The 13,899-nt window shown below is 48.8% G+C and overlaps 3 protein-coding genes across 3 annotated transcripts; 2 read left to right on the top strand and 1 right to left on the bottom strand.

Moving 5' to 3' along the window:
- Window positions 1-132: 132 nt before the first annotated feature.
- Window positions 133-7,399, top strand: LOC120898412 (importin-5). Its single transcript, XM_040304239.1, has 5 exons — window positions 133-619; window positions 1,710-4,299; window positions 4,516-4,640; window positions 4,940-5,127; window positions 5,382-7,399. Exons 1-5 carry the CDS (start codon window positions 536-538, stop codon window positions 5,722-5,724), a joined length of 3,330 nt encoding a protein of 1,109 aa, XP_040160173.1. The 5' UTR covers window positions 133-535; the 3' UTR covers window positions 5,725-7,399.
- A 664-nt stretch (window positions 7,400-8,063) lies between these two features.
- On the top strand, window positions 8,064-9,881 carry LOC120901580 (40S ribosomal protein S2). Its single transcript, XM_040309642.1, has 3 exons — window positions 8,064-8,195; window positions 8,633-9,146; window positions 9,428-9,881. The coding sequence occupies exons 2-3, from the start codon at window positions 8,634-8,636 to the stop codon at window positions 9,737-9,739; spliced, it is 825 nt and encodes a 274-aa protein (XP_040165576.1). The 5' UTR covers window positions 8,064-8,195; window position 8,633; the 3' UTR covers window positions 9,740-9,881.
- Window positions 9,882-9,943: 62 nt separating this feature from the next.
- On the bottom strand, window positions 9,944-13,895 carry LOC120901570. The gene is made up of 5 exons (XM_040309614.1): window positions 13,401-13,895; window positions 11,068-11,230; window positions 10,700-10,996; window positions 10,396-10,612; window positions 9,944-10,322 (listed from the first exon to the last, which is right to left on the bottom strand). Exons 1-5 carry the CDS (start codon window positions 13,760-13,762, stop codon window positions 10,105-10,107), a joined length of 1,257 nt encoding a protein of 418 aa, XP_040165548.1. The 5' UTR covers window positions 13,763-13,895; the 3' UTR covers window positions 9,944-10,104.
- Between the last annotated feature and the right edge of the window lie 4 nt (window positions 13,896-13,899).

Genomic DNA, 13,899 nt, shown 5'->3' with positions numbered 1-13,899 from the left:
GTTCAATCAAAATTATTAATATTTTGAACAGTGGTCGATTCAGCACATCGTACCGGCACTTTGACATCTTTCCAACCGTCACCTTGGCCAATGCACACAGGGCTGACAACATAGGAAACGGGGAGGAAAAAATGCGCGTTTCTTCTTCCTCCCGGAACGATGCGCGCTCTTTTCGCAGCTGTCTCGTTTTCGCTCCTCGTGGACACGCGCTAGTCGGTGAAAATTGCGGCCCATGCAGTGAAGGGATTTACGCTTAGCGGTGCTCGACGGAAGAGAAAAACGTGCAACGAAACTTGCAGTCCCGCCGTGAAGGTGTCGTCAGAGCGGCAGTGCAGTGTGATAAGCAGTCAGCAGAGCAGCCGGTCGGGGTGGAAGGCAAGCAGAGCTACGCCCGGAGCACGGAAGTAGCGCACACCCCCCGCAGAGGGACACACACACGAAACCCCCTTCCAAGAAAGGCACCGACAACGAGACTCTGGATCGCAGCGGCGAAACGCATTGCCGTCCAACGTGGGTTGCAGATAGATGCGAAATAATGGCCGCCTTAGACCAGGACAACTTTCAGCAGCTGATGGGCTCGCTCCTGTCTACGGACAATGATGTTCGTACGAAAGCAGAGGTACGTAAGGGTTGTGGCGCAGTCGGTTCCAAGGTCGGCATCGGAGCGAAAAGCTGCACACGCTGGGCACAAGTTTTCTCAGCTTCGCCGCACACACCCATACACATTGGTATGTGTGTGTGTGTGTGCGGCATGTGTTTCCGGTTCCTGTTTTTTTTGCTCGCCGGGGATCAAATGGTGTGTTTTTATTTGGATAGTGCATCATCCGGGACGGGCGTCTATTACACCACGAAAGGATTCCCAAAAACTGCGATGATAACAACGCAAATGAGTCATCGTCTGATTTGTGCCTCTTTACGGTACCACAAAAACGTGCCCATGTATGCCCATTGCACTGGCAAATGTAACTAACTTTGTAAGGCATGCGTAGCGGAAAAGGTAGGGCAGAGGGAATCTTATTGTTATTTTGGTCGCACGACGGGCGTGACCTTCCGGTGCGGGAATCGCATTTGCATGCCATGAAACGTTCGCACCACGATGATTCGATTCGCGCACACACACACACACCCCGATCGACGTGATGACGAATAACTGTCGAAAAGAAGGAATGATAAGGACAGTTGCGGAAACGGTGGCAGAGAGGTAGCTGCCCAAAGTCAAAGGAAATCGCGCCAGCATGTGCTTTTTTGGAAGACGTACGCCTCACAGCGCCATCACAGTGAACACATACCACCTACGGTGACTAGATCTGTGCGTATATGTGTGTGTGTGTGCGTGCTGGTGGGGTTTACATGATTAACGTTCGTGTCTACGCCAGACCGACGGTGCCCGTCGTTGCATGGGATGAGATGGGTGGTGTTGGCGTTGCTATCGATGCACACAATGTCCAAATGTATGTCTCTGTCGTGAAAGTCGCATTTTATCGATTTTACAGTGCTGCTTGACGTGCTGCCCGATGTCGCCTTACGTCGTTTGAAGTTTGTTTGTGTGTTTTTTTTCTAAATGACTTCCTTTTTTCTAATTTATTTGCACGTGCGCCTGACATGTTGACATTTGCCGAAACGAAAAACAAAAAAATATCGGATGTCCTATTGAAAACACAATTGGCGAATGCAATACGAACGCGATCGCGTCACAATATATCCCGCAGGAGGTTTACAATGCATTGCCGTGCGAGACAAAGGTTCCGCACCTGCTCGGTACGGTACAGAACCCACAGATGGCGGAAGATGCCCGAATGCTGTCGGCCGTCCTGCTGCGCCGGCTGTTCTCTTCCGAGTTTCACGAATTTTACGAGCCGCTGCCGCCGGAAGCGCGGGACCAGCTGAAGCAACAGATACTGCTGACGCTGCAACAGAACGAGTCGGGCAGCATGCGGCGAAAGATCTGCGAGATGGTGGCCGAGGTCGCCCGGTGCCTGATCGACGATGACGGCAACAACGAGTGGCCCGAGTTTCTGCAATTCCTGTTCCACTGCCACAACAGTGCGAACGTGCAGCTGCAGGAGGCCGCCCTGCGCATATTTGCCTCGGTGCCGGGCATCTTCGGCAACCAGCAGGCCCAGCATCTGCCGCTGATCAAGCAAATGTTCATCAAGTATCTGGAGCCCACGTCCGACCAGGAGGTGCGCTTCCAGGCGGTCCGCGCGTACGGCGCGTTCGTGCTGCTGCACGACAAGGAGGAGGACGTGCAGCGCCAGTTTGCCGATCTGCTGCCGCAGATCATCATGATCACGGCGGAGAGCATCGAGCTGGGCGACCCGCAGAACCTGATGCAGCTGCTGATCGACATGGCCGAGGGCGTGCCCAAGTTCTTCCGTCCGCAGCTGGAGCCGATCTTCGAGCTCTGCATGAAGGTGTTCAGCACGGTCGACATGGAGGACAACCTGCGCCATCTGGCGCTCGAGATGATGGTGTCGCTGGCGGAGAACGCCCCGGCGATGGTGCGCAAGCGGGCGGCCAAGTATGTGACCGCGCTGGTGCCCCTGATCCTGCAGATGATGACCGACCTGGAGGACGACGACGAGTGGTCGGTGTCGGACAAGATCACCGAAGACGACACGAGCGACAACAACGTGATCGCCGAGTCGGCGCTGGACCGGTTGGCGTGCGGGCTCGGCGGCAAAACGATCCTGCCGCACATCGTAAACAACATTCCAAACATGCTGCTCAGCCCGGACTGGAAGCAGCGGCACGCGGCCCTGATGGCCATCTCGGCCGCCGGCGAGGGCTGCCAGAAGCAGATGGAGGCGATGCTGGAGAACATTATGCAGGGCGTGCTGAAGTATCTGGTCGATCCGCACCCGCGCGTACGGTACGCGGCCTGTAACGCGATCGGCCAGATGGCGACCGACTTTGCGCCCATCTTCGAGAAGAAGTTCCACGAGCAGGTCATACCGGGGCTGCTGAACCTGCTGGACGACGTGGAGAATCCGCGCGTGCAGGCGCACGCCGGCGCGGCGCTGGTGAACTTCAGCGAGGACTGCCCGAAGAACATCCTGACGCGCTATCTGGACGCGATCATGGCGAAGCTCGAACTGATTCTGACCACCAAGTTCAAGGAGCTGGTGGAGAAGGGCACCAAGCTGGTGCTGGAGCAGGTGGTAACGACGATCGCGTCCGTGGCGGACACGACCGAGAAGGACTTCGTGGTGTACTACGACCGGCTGATGCCGTCGCTGAAGTACATCATCAAGAACGGCAACACGGACGAGCTGAAGCTGCTGCGCGGCAAGACGATCGAGTGCGTCAGCCTGATCGGGCTGGCGGTCGGGGCGGAAAAGTTCATGTCGGACGCGTCGGACGTGATGGACATGCTGCTGAAGACGCACACCGAGGGCGACCTGCCGGACGACGATCCGCAAACGTCCTACCTGATATCGGCCTGGGCGCGCATCTGCAAAATTCTGGGCAAGCAGTTCGAGCAGTTCCTGCCGCTGGTCATGGGGCCGGTCATGCGGACCGCCTCGATGAAGCCGGAGGTGGCACTGCTCGACAACGACGAGATGCAGGGCGTCGAGAACGACAGCAACTGGCAGTTCGTGAATCTCGGCGAGCAGCAGAACTTTGTCATCCGGACGGCCGGCCTGGAGGACAAGGCGTCCGCCTGCGAGATGCTGGTGTGCTACGCCCGCGAGCTGAAGGAAGGGTTCGCCAACTACGCGGAGGAGGTGGTGCGGTTGATGGTGCCGATGTTGAAGTTCTACTTCCACGACGGTGTCCGGTCGGCGGCCGCCGAATCGCTCCCGTACCTGCTCGACTGCGCCAAGATCAAGGGGCCAAAGTACCTCGAGGGCATGTGGCTGTACATCTGTCCCGAGCTGCTGAAGGCGATCGACTCCGAACCGGAGGCGGACGTGCTGACCGAGCTGCTGCACTCGCTCGCCCGCTGCATCGAGACGCTCGGGGCGGCCTGCCTGTCGAACGAGGCGATGGAGGAGGTGCTGAAGATCATCGACAAGTTCATGAAGCAGCACTTCGAGAAGGAGGAAAAGCGTGCCCAGGCCCGAAAGGAGGAAGACTACGACGACGGTGTCGAGGAGCAGCTGGCCGAGGAGGACGATGCGGACATCTATCTGCTGTCGCGCATCTCCGACATCATCCATTCGCTGTTCGTCACGTACAAGGATGCGTTCCTGCCGTCGTTCCAGCGCGTTGTCCCGCACTTTGTGAAGCTGCTGCAGGCCACGAACCCGTGGGCGGACCGGCAATGGGGATTGTGCATATTCGACGATCTCATCGGTAAGTGCTGCTGGTAATGAGTGGTGGGTGTTGGGAGTTAAACATTTCCTTTAAACATGATGAAACTTGTATCATACGTATGATCTTGCGATGATTAATCACTTTATTATGGCTTAACCTTTTCTGAACGATAAGAACGCGTAGAAAAGAAGCAAATGTGAAAGAGCGCGAGTGTTTGACGAGTCTATTTTTTATGTTCTCCTTCCTTGAAAACAGAATATACTGGCCCATTGTGCGTACAGTATCAGCCTTATTTCCTGCAGCCAATGTTGGAATATATCAAGGACGAGCAGCCGGAAGTACGACAGGCAGCAGTTTATGGATGCGGCGTGCTAGGCCAGGTAAGATATTTCACAACTAAGCATAAACCGAGCAGTAAGTAGCCTTTCAACTTGACTCATAAAAGTTGACCCAAAAGTTGTGTGTTGTGGGGTGACCATTGAAGCATGTGCCGCTCTTTTTAAAGGTTAGGGCGTAACAACTTCCAACTGCTTTAAAGTAGATCTATCAGGTGTAGCACAGCAAATGTGGGTCATTTAAAAATTGTTATAGTTTGTTGTTCGGTTGGTTGGTTTCTCGTGTGTTTGGTCTTCGTTTTCCGTTGCGGTTAATCGCATATGCAATTGCTCTCGATTCACAGTTCGGTGGGGAGCAGTTTGCCGTTACATGTGCGCAGGCCATCTCGCTGCTGGTGGAAGTCATCATGGCACCGGACAGCCGCGAACCGGAGAACGTGAACCCAACGGAAAACGCCATCTCAGCCGTGACGAAGATATTGAAATACAACAACACAGCGATCACTAATCCGGACGAAATCATTGCGCTTTGGTAAGTGTTGACCGTTGAATAGAGATCATTTGATCACGGTTTGATGCTATCTAGAAAGGGATGAAGGGAAGTAAATCATGATGAAAAAGGATATATACCCGTCTTACCAGACACGTCTGGATGGTGAGCAAATTTCTGTAATATGGCTTAACCTTTTCTGATGTTATACATTTCTTCATCTGCTGATCGTCCTTCCGATAACCGAGTTTTTAGTGTGTTACAATGTGATTAACGAATGCCCGTTCCTCCCTCAGGTTCACCTGGCTGCCCGTTGGCGAGGACGAAGACGAAGCGGTGTACGTGTACGGCTATCTGTGCGATCTGATCCAAGCGAATCATCCAGTCATACTCGGGGAAAACAACGTAAACTTACCGCGCATCGTTTCGATCATTGCGTCCTGCTTCTACCGGGAGGCGGTAACCGTGCCGCACCCCGAAGCCGAACGGATGCTCTCGATCGTGAAGCAGATCGAGAGCAATCCGGACCTATTCCAGGCATGCATCAACACACTGACCGCCGAACAGAAGGCGGCCCTCGAAGGAGCTTACCGGGCGGCGGCAGCAGTGACGGCGGCCGCAACTGGTGTGACGCAGTAGAGACCAGCGCCGGAAACAACAGCTGCTGCAACACCTTTTTCTCCCCCCTTTTCCTTTACCCTTTTCTCTATTCCGTCGGGTTGGCTCGCTCCAAGTGAGAGTGGAACACGCAATTTAACCTAAGTTTTGCAATAGTTTTTGCAGTTCTTTTTTTTAAATTGGACATCCAAATTTTCATTATCATCATCATCATCACAGACAGCAAAGAATATAATCCTGTTAACGTGTGGTAAACAGAGGGTAAAAGATCGCTGGGGCGCGCACACATGATTCCGCTATGTAGTAAAAATAGTGGCCAGCACAGCACCGGCTTAAGATTGTTTTGGGTTTCTAACTTTCAAGAAAAAAAAGGTCAAATGTTGCCAAGAGAACGAGAGAGGGAGAAAGTGTGTTAGCTTTCTAAATTTAAACCCTCTCGCTTATGAAGGTGCTCCACACATTTTCAATCTGTTCGGCGTTAAACCGATGTAACGATTGGTTGGTTGGTTGGAAAATTCAAATGGCGCAGGATACAAATTGTGATTGTATGTTTTGTTTCGGTAACTCTGTAATATGTTGCTTAATAAGTCCAACATCAAAGAGAGAAGTAATTTCCGTTTAGTTTCGTATTGTCCCTTGTGTTTTGGCAGATTCTCAGGCAAATTGTGCGTAATAGTGGTCTGCCTTTCAGCGTATATCATTTCGTTGGTTAGGTACCTCTCATCCTTTTGAAGTCCGTTTGTGATAAAAAGCTGTAACGCCCGGTGTTAATTGTGAGTAACAAATGTTTATTGTTAGATGGAAGGGTTTGTTTTCCGTTGCACGTTTGTCCCAGACAAATTCCCCTCCCCTCCCACTACATATTGTATTGGACTTGGACCAATATGATGTTCCTCCAGACATGCGGTTTTAGCAGTACGTTTGTAAATAAATGGAAAAATAGCGGACATGTGGTGCGGTTCCGTTATTTAAACAGGAAATGTTACAGACAGAAATCAGGACTGGGAAGCATTGTTGCAACCATAAACACAGTGAACAAAAAAGGACAACTTAAAGCCAGCACCTTTTGTTGTTGGTCGCTTTGTGTCAGGGAACCATAGGGGTATTAGAAGAACGAACGAACCGGCGGCTACATTGGCAGTTATTGTGATGGAAGTAAGGTTTACTGGATCACGGGCAGGTTGATTCTAGGTCTTGAATGATGTGCCGGTTAGTGAAGGAGAAAAGTATGTATGCGCACTGCAGAGAGTATGTTGCTTGATTGTACGGGCTAGGGTTAGTGAGCAAAATGCATCCTTTTTTTCTAGTGAAATATTATACCGCACACATCACTACAAGAAGTGAGCAAGCAGATATTACACCTACACCAGTGTTGAGCGCTACCAGTACACCCAGCAGAGTACACTATTTCGCATTGCGATCTTAAAGATGAACCTCTTCTAGCACACTTTCGGTAATGTTGCTGACTAGCAATAGTAACAGTTGAGAACCGGATAAGCGGTGATAAGGCAGAGCGTGGAGATACAGCCGAGGAGAAGTACTTTTCATGCTCGGCTGTAAAAGTGTAAGCGGTGCATTGCAAAACCAATAGATGGACCTACGATGGAATAGTTTCCTAAAAACTCTATTCAAACATTATTATTGGCAGTATGTCACACTGAGACGGAAAATATATTCTGATTAATCAAATCACTAATCTACGCGACTATCAGAATCAATTATCACTATCCGAAAACTTTTTTTCGTAGAATTGAAAAGGCCCTTTTTAGTCTTGATTTGTGGATTAACTGATTGTGCTTCATGATTAATTAGTTTTAAATCGACCTAAGGATATAAAAATGTATTTCCGAATACAAGTAATTCGTTAAGAATATGGTCTGAAACAGATCTGCTTAAATGGCATACGGATAGCAGATATTCTATATTTATCTGTTTATCTAATTATTCATTTAAATGAATTTTGGTTTTATGATTATGTAACGGTAATTTTCTCATCATTGAGAGCATTAAAGAAGTAGAAGCAACAGCGAATATATTATGCGTTTCGGGTACTATATCATTTGCTATGTATTTTATCATGCAATCATACTTTCTATGTACGATATCCAATGATAGCAGGAAATAAAAATTGAGCGGGTAATTTGAAATGCGTTTCCTTTCTTTGCCGCCTTGCATCAGACCACGCTAAGCGTTGTTTGAGATATTTTCTGTTGTAAATAATTTTCTTGAATCACTTTCCCGCTTTTTTGCTTGACATTAGAAAATACTGCCAAGTTTTCTTTACAATCCAAAGCGCCACCTCAAATGAACGGTCCCTTTTGAATGACGTCATCGTATTCTCGTTCGATGTCGTATGAGTAAGCAGGACGGCTATAGCACAAACCAAAACTATCGTGGGGTACGGCTTTCGAGCAGAAATGCTGGTCGCGGGTGCTCGAGCATCGTCTCGTTCATTCGGGTTACCGTGACACAACATACAACACCAAAATCAAGTAAGTTCCCGTACTAGTTTCGTGTATTAGGAATTAACTGAACGGATCGAAGTGAGAATATTGAGTCTAAATTAGTTTCTAATCGCTGCAATTTTTGGAGCATTTATTAATTTGGAGCTCCATATAATACGCTGTGGGGAATACGGGCTACGATATGTAGCGAGAAAATCGATTATTTTTGGGAACGCCATGTTGGTTCGCCACGTGGTTTTTGCAAGCGTCGAAATTATCGTTTCCGGACTCGTGTAGTGATTTCATAGGTTATTTAGCCATGATGCATTTTACACGAGCTGTACCTCATTTCGGTTAGTAAATTTTTATTTTGAGTTATTCGCCACAAAAGCTATAAATCTCCTGCTTTCACACAGCGGGCGGCCAAACCATAACCTCAATAACCGTAACTAATCAAGTGCGTCTTACCTTCGCTTGCTCCACAGCATGGCGGACGCTGCTCCAGCCCGTGGTGGATTTAGAGGAGGATTCGGCTCGCGTGGCGGTGCCCGCGGCGGTGGTCGTGGTGGACGTGGTCGCGGCCGTGGCCGTGGACGCGGACGCGGCGGCAAGGAGGACTCGAAGGAATGGGTGCCGGTGACGAAGCTGGGCCGCCTGGTTAAGGACGGCAAGATCCGCACGCTGGAGGAAATCTATCTGTACTCGCTCCCGATCAAAGAGTTCGAGATCATCGATTTCTTCCTGAACCGTCTGCTGAAGGATGAGGTGCTGAAGATCATGCCCGTCCAGAAGCAGACCCGTGCCGGTCAGCGTACCCGCTTCAAGGCGTTCGTTGCCATCGGCGACAGCAACGGTCACATCGGTCTGGGTGTGAAGTGCAGCAAGGAAGTGGCCACCGCCATCCGTGGTGCCATCATCCTGGCCAAGCTGTCGGTCGTCCCGGTGCGTCGTGGCTACTGGGGTAACAAGATCGGTCGCCCTCACACCGTACCGTGCAAGGTAGGTTCGATGATACGTTTTTCGCTTCAGCATGGCGGACAGTGTCTTAGTAGGCGAACGAAGAACGTGAAAGATTTCCAAATGATGATAAAACCTTGCAAACTTATGCGGTTTCCTCGGATCGGTGCGCAGTTAGCGGCTGAAAAGATGGCCTTACACGTCTGATGGTAATCTTGTCACGTTCTTCTCGATATCTGATGCTTCACTGCCAAAAAAAAAAAGCTCATTTACTCCTGTGCGCACGTGTACTAATGATATTATGTTTTCCGCTTTGTGTATAGGTCAGCGGCAAGTGCGGTTCCGTTCTGGTGCGTCTGATTCCGGCTCCGCGTGGTACCGGCATCGTATCTGCCCCGGTTCCGAAGAAGCTGCTGCAGATGGCTGGTATTGACGATTGCTATACCACCACCCGTGGTTCCACGACCACGCTCGGTAACTTCGCGAAGGCCACGTACGCCGCCATTGCCAAGACGTACGCCTTCCTGACGCCGGACTTGTGGAAGGATCTGCCGCTGAACAAGACCCCGTACCAGGAGTTCGCCGACTTCCTCGACAAGACCAACAAGACCGGTCAGCGTGTCATCGAGATGTAAGGATTTTCTCCTCGCATCTTAGTTGACGTGCAAAGGCGCTGGTGCGTCATTTGCTGCTGCTGCTCGATCATTGCCCGACTCTAGGGGAAGGCAAGCAATAAAATTGCTACTCGTTTTGGCAACGAAACGACAACAACACAAAGCACATGTCGAGTACATTTTATGCTCAAAAAAAGACCTCCGAAATGGAACTCTACATTCTTCTATAGTGGGACGGCTCTCTTCATCCTTGGACTTTATTGCTTAATACCACCGAATGTGCCCGTACGACTAGGGCGTGCGCTTCCTTTTCACTATCCTGCGGTGGGTGAATTGCACTTAACCCTTAAATACTCGCAAGCTCTGCAACGCATCGCTTCCCAACGTCACTCCAGATCTATTAGACCTTTGTGAGCGAACTTGGGAAGGTTCTTCGTAATGAATTCAACGTACACTGGGTGCAGGAAGCACTTCTTGAAACTTTCCATCATCTTGTCGATTTCGGCAAAATCCATCTCGAATCCTTCACCGTTCTCCGGTATGTCCATGATTTCGGTCGCATCTACGCACATGAATGGCACAAAGGTGGCCGCGAGCAGGAACTCTGTAGGACAAAAGACGAGAAGTTGCGTTAGAATACGATAACAAGCGAAAAAGGGAGGCCAACCAATTCCTACCCAAATGACCACACTTGAGCATCTCTAAATGTATCTCCAACAGGGTGGGCAGTTTGCGCAGATAGCCAAACTTGGTCAGGCACGCAGTAAGCTCCTCGTGGTAAAAACTGATCAATTCGTCACGGTGCGCTTCGCGGGTGTCGATCGATACGGAGTTGTACATCGCGTAGATAAGATCGACCGCTGGCGTTCCCCACAGACTGAGCTGGAAGTCGAGCTAAAAATTCAAACGATCCAAACGGACGGTTATGAGCATTTCGAAAACGTAATCAATCCATCTTTCAGCATGCTTTCCGCTACCTACCAGCATAATATCGTCCAGCTTCCCTTCCGTTCGCTTGAACATCATGTTTTTGAAGTGACAATCACCGTGGTTCAGCACGTGCACGTAGGACGATGGGTCGTAGTTGTAGATCGCGGATGCACGCTTGAAAATGGTCTCCTTTATGCTGGCGATTCTTTCCGAATATTGCTCCAGTCCGGGCATTTCCTTCACTATCCCTGCCAACATCGCGATGCAGCTTTGCCACATTTGCAAAAATTGATGATTTTCTTCGAACAAATTGTAGACGCCTTTGTTAAGATTTTTCATTTCCGGCAACTGTGCGATGGGCAAATGAGGCAATAAGTAAGAATGCAGCGCTACGCTGTGTAGCTAGGGCGTTTGCTTACCGTGTCGACAAGGTACATGGAGGCCGCGTGCCAACGGGCCACTTTGGCAAAGACCACTTTGGATTCCTCCAAATCCAACTGCTTCACCTTCATCTCGTACCCTTGCTTGGTGATATCTTCAAATACCATGACCCAGGTGGGAAGCTTTTCATGATAAAGAAGTCTGCGAAAAATAAATGGGATTTTACAGTGACAGCGTTTTCCACAAATTGTAGACATCGTCGACGTGACCTTGTTAAGGTATTTATCCTCCGTCCAGGTCGTAGGAAATTAATAAAAGCGTAAGCATTAAATAAACATTAAGCTAAACAGCCACTATTTTACTGCAATTGTCGGGCAATGCTTATTTATTAATTAAAGGGTTTCCAGATTAGTTTGCATTTTTAATATTTCCAGTTTTGTTGCGAGTGGGCTTCAATTTTGCTTGAATGTATCCATTTATCAAAAATGTATCGTTTATATGTTGAATTTTAGAACCTTCCTAGAAGCGTTACGTTTCCATTGCTATTTTATATTTTTTAATCACAAATAATAATTTGCCGTCCCCCTTAGCAAGGCCGGAATAACCTGTTTAGGCTAAGCAAGAAATAGCAGTTTAGCTCAATGTGTTCTTACACAAAATCCAACAGATCCGCACGGTTGCATCTTTAACGGTATGCTCTGTATGGAATGAAAGCTCATCCTCTTTTTTGTACTATGCACTGGCATAGAAATAATGTCAGACTGCTCAGGCTGATTAAATTGCCAGTTAATCCGTTTGCATTATTAGTTGCATATTAGTTCATTTGTTTGCATGCGTCACCGCGGTTAGATCACACAATATATGCGAATCTTTTTGCGGTATTGTACTCCCGCCATCCCACATCTTTAATGGTTTATAATTCAACCCGGTACACTAGACGTTGTGGTTTTTATATCCTCATCTGGAGGGCGTATTAAGCTAATGTGTTAACCAACATTTATCCAGCTCTCGTGTAGGAATATCGGTGTGGGTTGAGACGATTCAATTACACATGTGGTGCGGTAAACGTGCATGGAGTTCCTACGTTTCTTCATTAAGAATACCCATTGATATTCTATAGTATTTTGAAATTAAAAGTGTTACATTTGCATACTCGAAGCATTTATTCTTTTTTGCCAACGTCGTGGGATCGATTTATAAAGGCCCTTTTTCTCACATAACCACATAGTTAGAACCTTCAAGGTGTGATGTTCTAGAGTCGGAATCGAATCTTGTTCATTTTTCGAGAACATGGCACGTCAACTCATACACCAATGGGGAACTCTTCGACTTTGCGCATGGGAAATCGTGATCATAATGTACAGGAAAGTTTCACTAGCTGAACAATTATAAATGCTGCAAATTCAGCAATTATCCAGACAACGTTGTAAAAATAGCACTACGAGCGAAAGCACGCACGGCATCATATGACACGAAGCCACACACCCAAACAGACATACGGTGGGTCATATTTTCAGTGGTATGCAGACATAATGATATGCAATATCAGAAGAAGATGGAACCTCTAGCCGTCAAACAGTCAAATACAGGTTTTAGGCTGATATTTAATGCAGTTTATCTTGCCGGGTAAAATATCCAATTTTTATCATTTCGTCATCAAATCGATCAAATTATTCTTATTTCTCCATAGTCTTTTGATCGCCTTTGAATGATGATTTAATAGGGACAAAAACTACAATGCAAAAAAATGTACCAATTAGCGTATTCGTGGTTTGTGGTTCCTTCGTTTGAGTGATCATTGCACAAAAACAATTTAAAATAGAACATTCGCATTCCGCTTCACACACCTTTGAGACACAAATATGAACGTTTTTCTTTAGATTATCATCACTTAGGGAAGTGGATTGAAAGTGGATCATCCACTTAGCATAGCGAGATGCTACTAGACACTGGGCACTATGTTTTATATATAGGGCATGTAACAACGATCGACCGTTTTAGGAAGAGACAGGACCATCCAGGTCTTCCCTTTTTTCGATTTGCAAAAGCTCTTCTGGATGATAAAAAACACACACACGTCAGCCATATCTTTCGGAACAATATCAGACTATCGGCAGGCAGGCCGTAATAAAGAACCGGGTGTCAACGTGCAAAGATGGCTCGTGCCTTCAGGTTACTGCAGGGCCAATCGATTAATTAACACCATCGCGACGTAATAAACTTTTATGGCAATTTCATTGTTTTGTTCCCACCTTGCCAAACCATTCCCGAGGCTTATCTAATCACACAACTCGACCGGGACACAATTTTGCGGCAGACAAGATCGCCCGATAGGCCTTCGACAATGGGCGACCACCCACGGCATACGTACCTCGCACCCAGCACGGTGTGATCGCCGACGGACTGCAGCAGCCGCTGCATCGCCGGCACAATGACGGTATACATCAGCGTCTCCGTCTCGAACACGTACCCATCCTTGAGGATGTCCTTCTTCAGGCCCTCCTCGGAGGGCAGCGTCTTCACGATCAGTGACACCTCGTCCGCCGATCCGCTGTGGCGTACGATCGCGCGAAAGATCACGCTCGCAAAGTGATCGCCCGGCTTGGTGCCGGGCAGGATGCGGAACTCGTCCACCGTTAGCGCACTGTTGCGCTCCGCATGGCGCAACACCTTCTCGAAGAAGCTTCGGTTCATCCAGCTCGGTGCGTTCATCTCATCCTTGTTGAATGCCATCGTGAAGCGCCGGTTCCGATCCCGATCGTTGTATCACTTAGCGAGTTTTGATTGCGCGCGAAGTTGCTCAGTCCACTCGGGTATGCGCGCGCGCGTTCGCCGTTGCTAGCGACCGTTATGTTTGGCCGTCGGTTTAC

This window comes from Anopheles arabiensis, chromosome 2 (assembly GCF_016920715.1).
Source record: "Anopheles arabiensis isolate DONGOLA chromosome 2, AaraD3, whole genome shotgun sequence".
NCBI classification, from domain to species: Eukaryota; Metazoa; Arthropoda; class Insecta; order Diptera; family Culicidae; genus Anopheles; species Anopheles arabiensis.
The sequence above is the reverse complement of the archived record's forward strand: the minus strand, read 5'-3'. Positions and strand labels throughout refer to the sequence as shown.

Bases quoted from the DNA above. Each gene is read 5' to 3' on its own strand.
- LOC120898412 (XM_040304239.1), top strand. From the start codon at position 536: ATGGCCGCCTTAGACCAGGACAACTTTCAGCAGCTGATGGGCTCGCTC. The intron at 4,300-4,515 runs GTAAGTGCTGCT...CCTTGAAAACAG, and splicing joins CATATTCGACGATCTCATCG to AATATACTGGCCCATTGTGC. The intron at 5,128-5,381 runs GTAAGTGTTGAC...TTCCTCCCTCAG, and splicing joins GACGAAATCATTGCGCTTTG to GTTCACCTGGCTGCCCGTTG.
- LOC120901580 (XM_040309642.1), top strand. From the start codon at position 8,634: ATGGCGGACGCTGCTCCAGCCCGTGGTGGATTTAGAGGAGGATTCGGC. The intron at 9,147-9,427 runs GTAGGTTCGATG...CTTTGTGTATAG, and splicing joins CTCACACCGTACCGTGCAAG to GTCAGCGGCAAGTGCGGTTC.
- LOC120901570 (XM_040309614.1), bottom strand. From the start codon at position 13,762: ATGGCATTCAACAAGGATGAGATGAACGCACCGAGCTGGATGAACCGA. The intron at 10,997-11,067 runs GTAAGCAAACGC...CCCATCGCACAG, and splicing joins CCATGTACCTTGTCGACACG to TTGCCGGAAATGAAAAATCT. The intron at 10,613-10,699 runs GTAGGTAGCGGA...TTGAATTTTTAG, and splicing joins AGCTGGACGATATTATGCTG to CTCGACTTCCAGCTCAGTCT.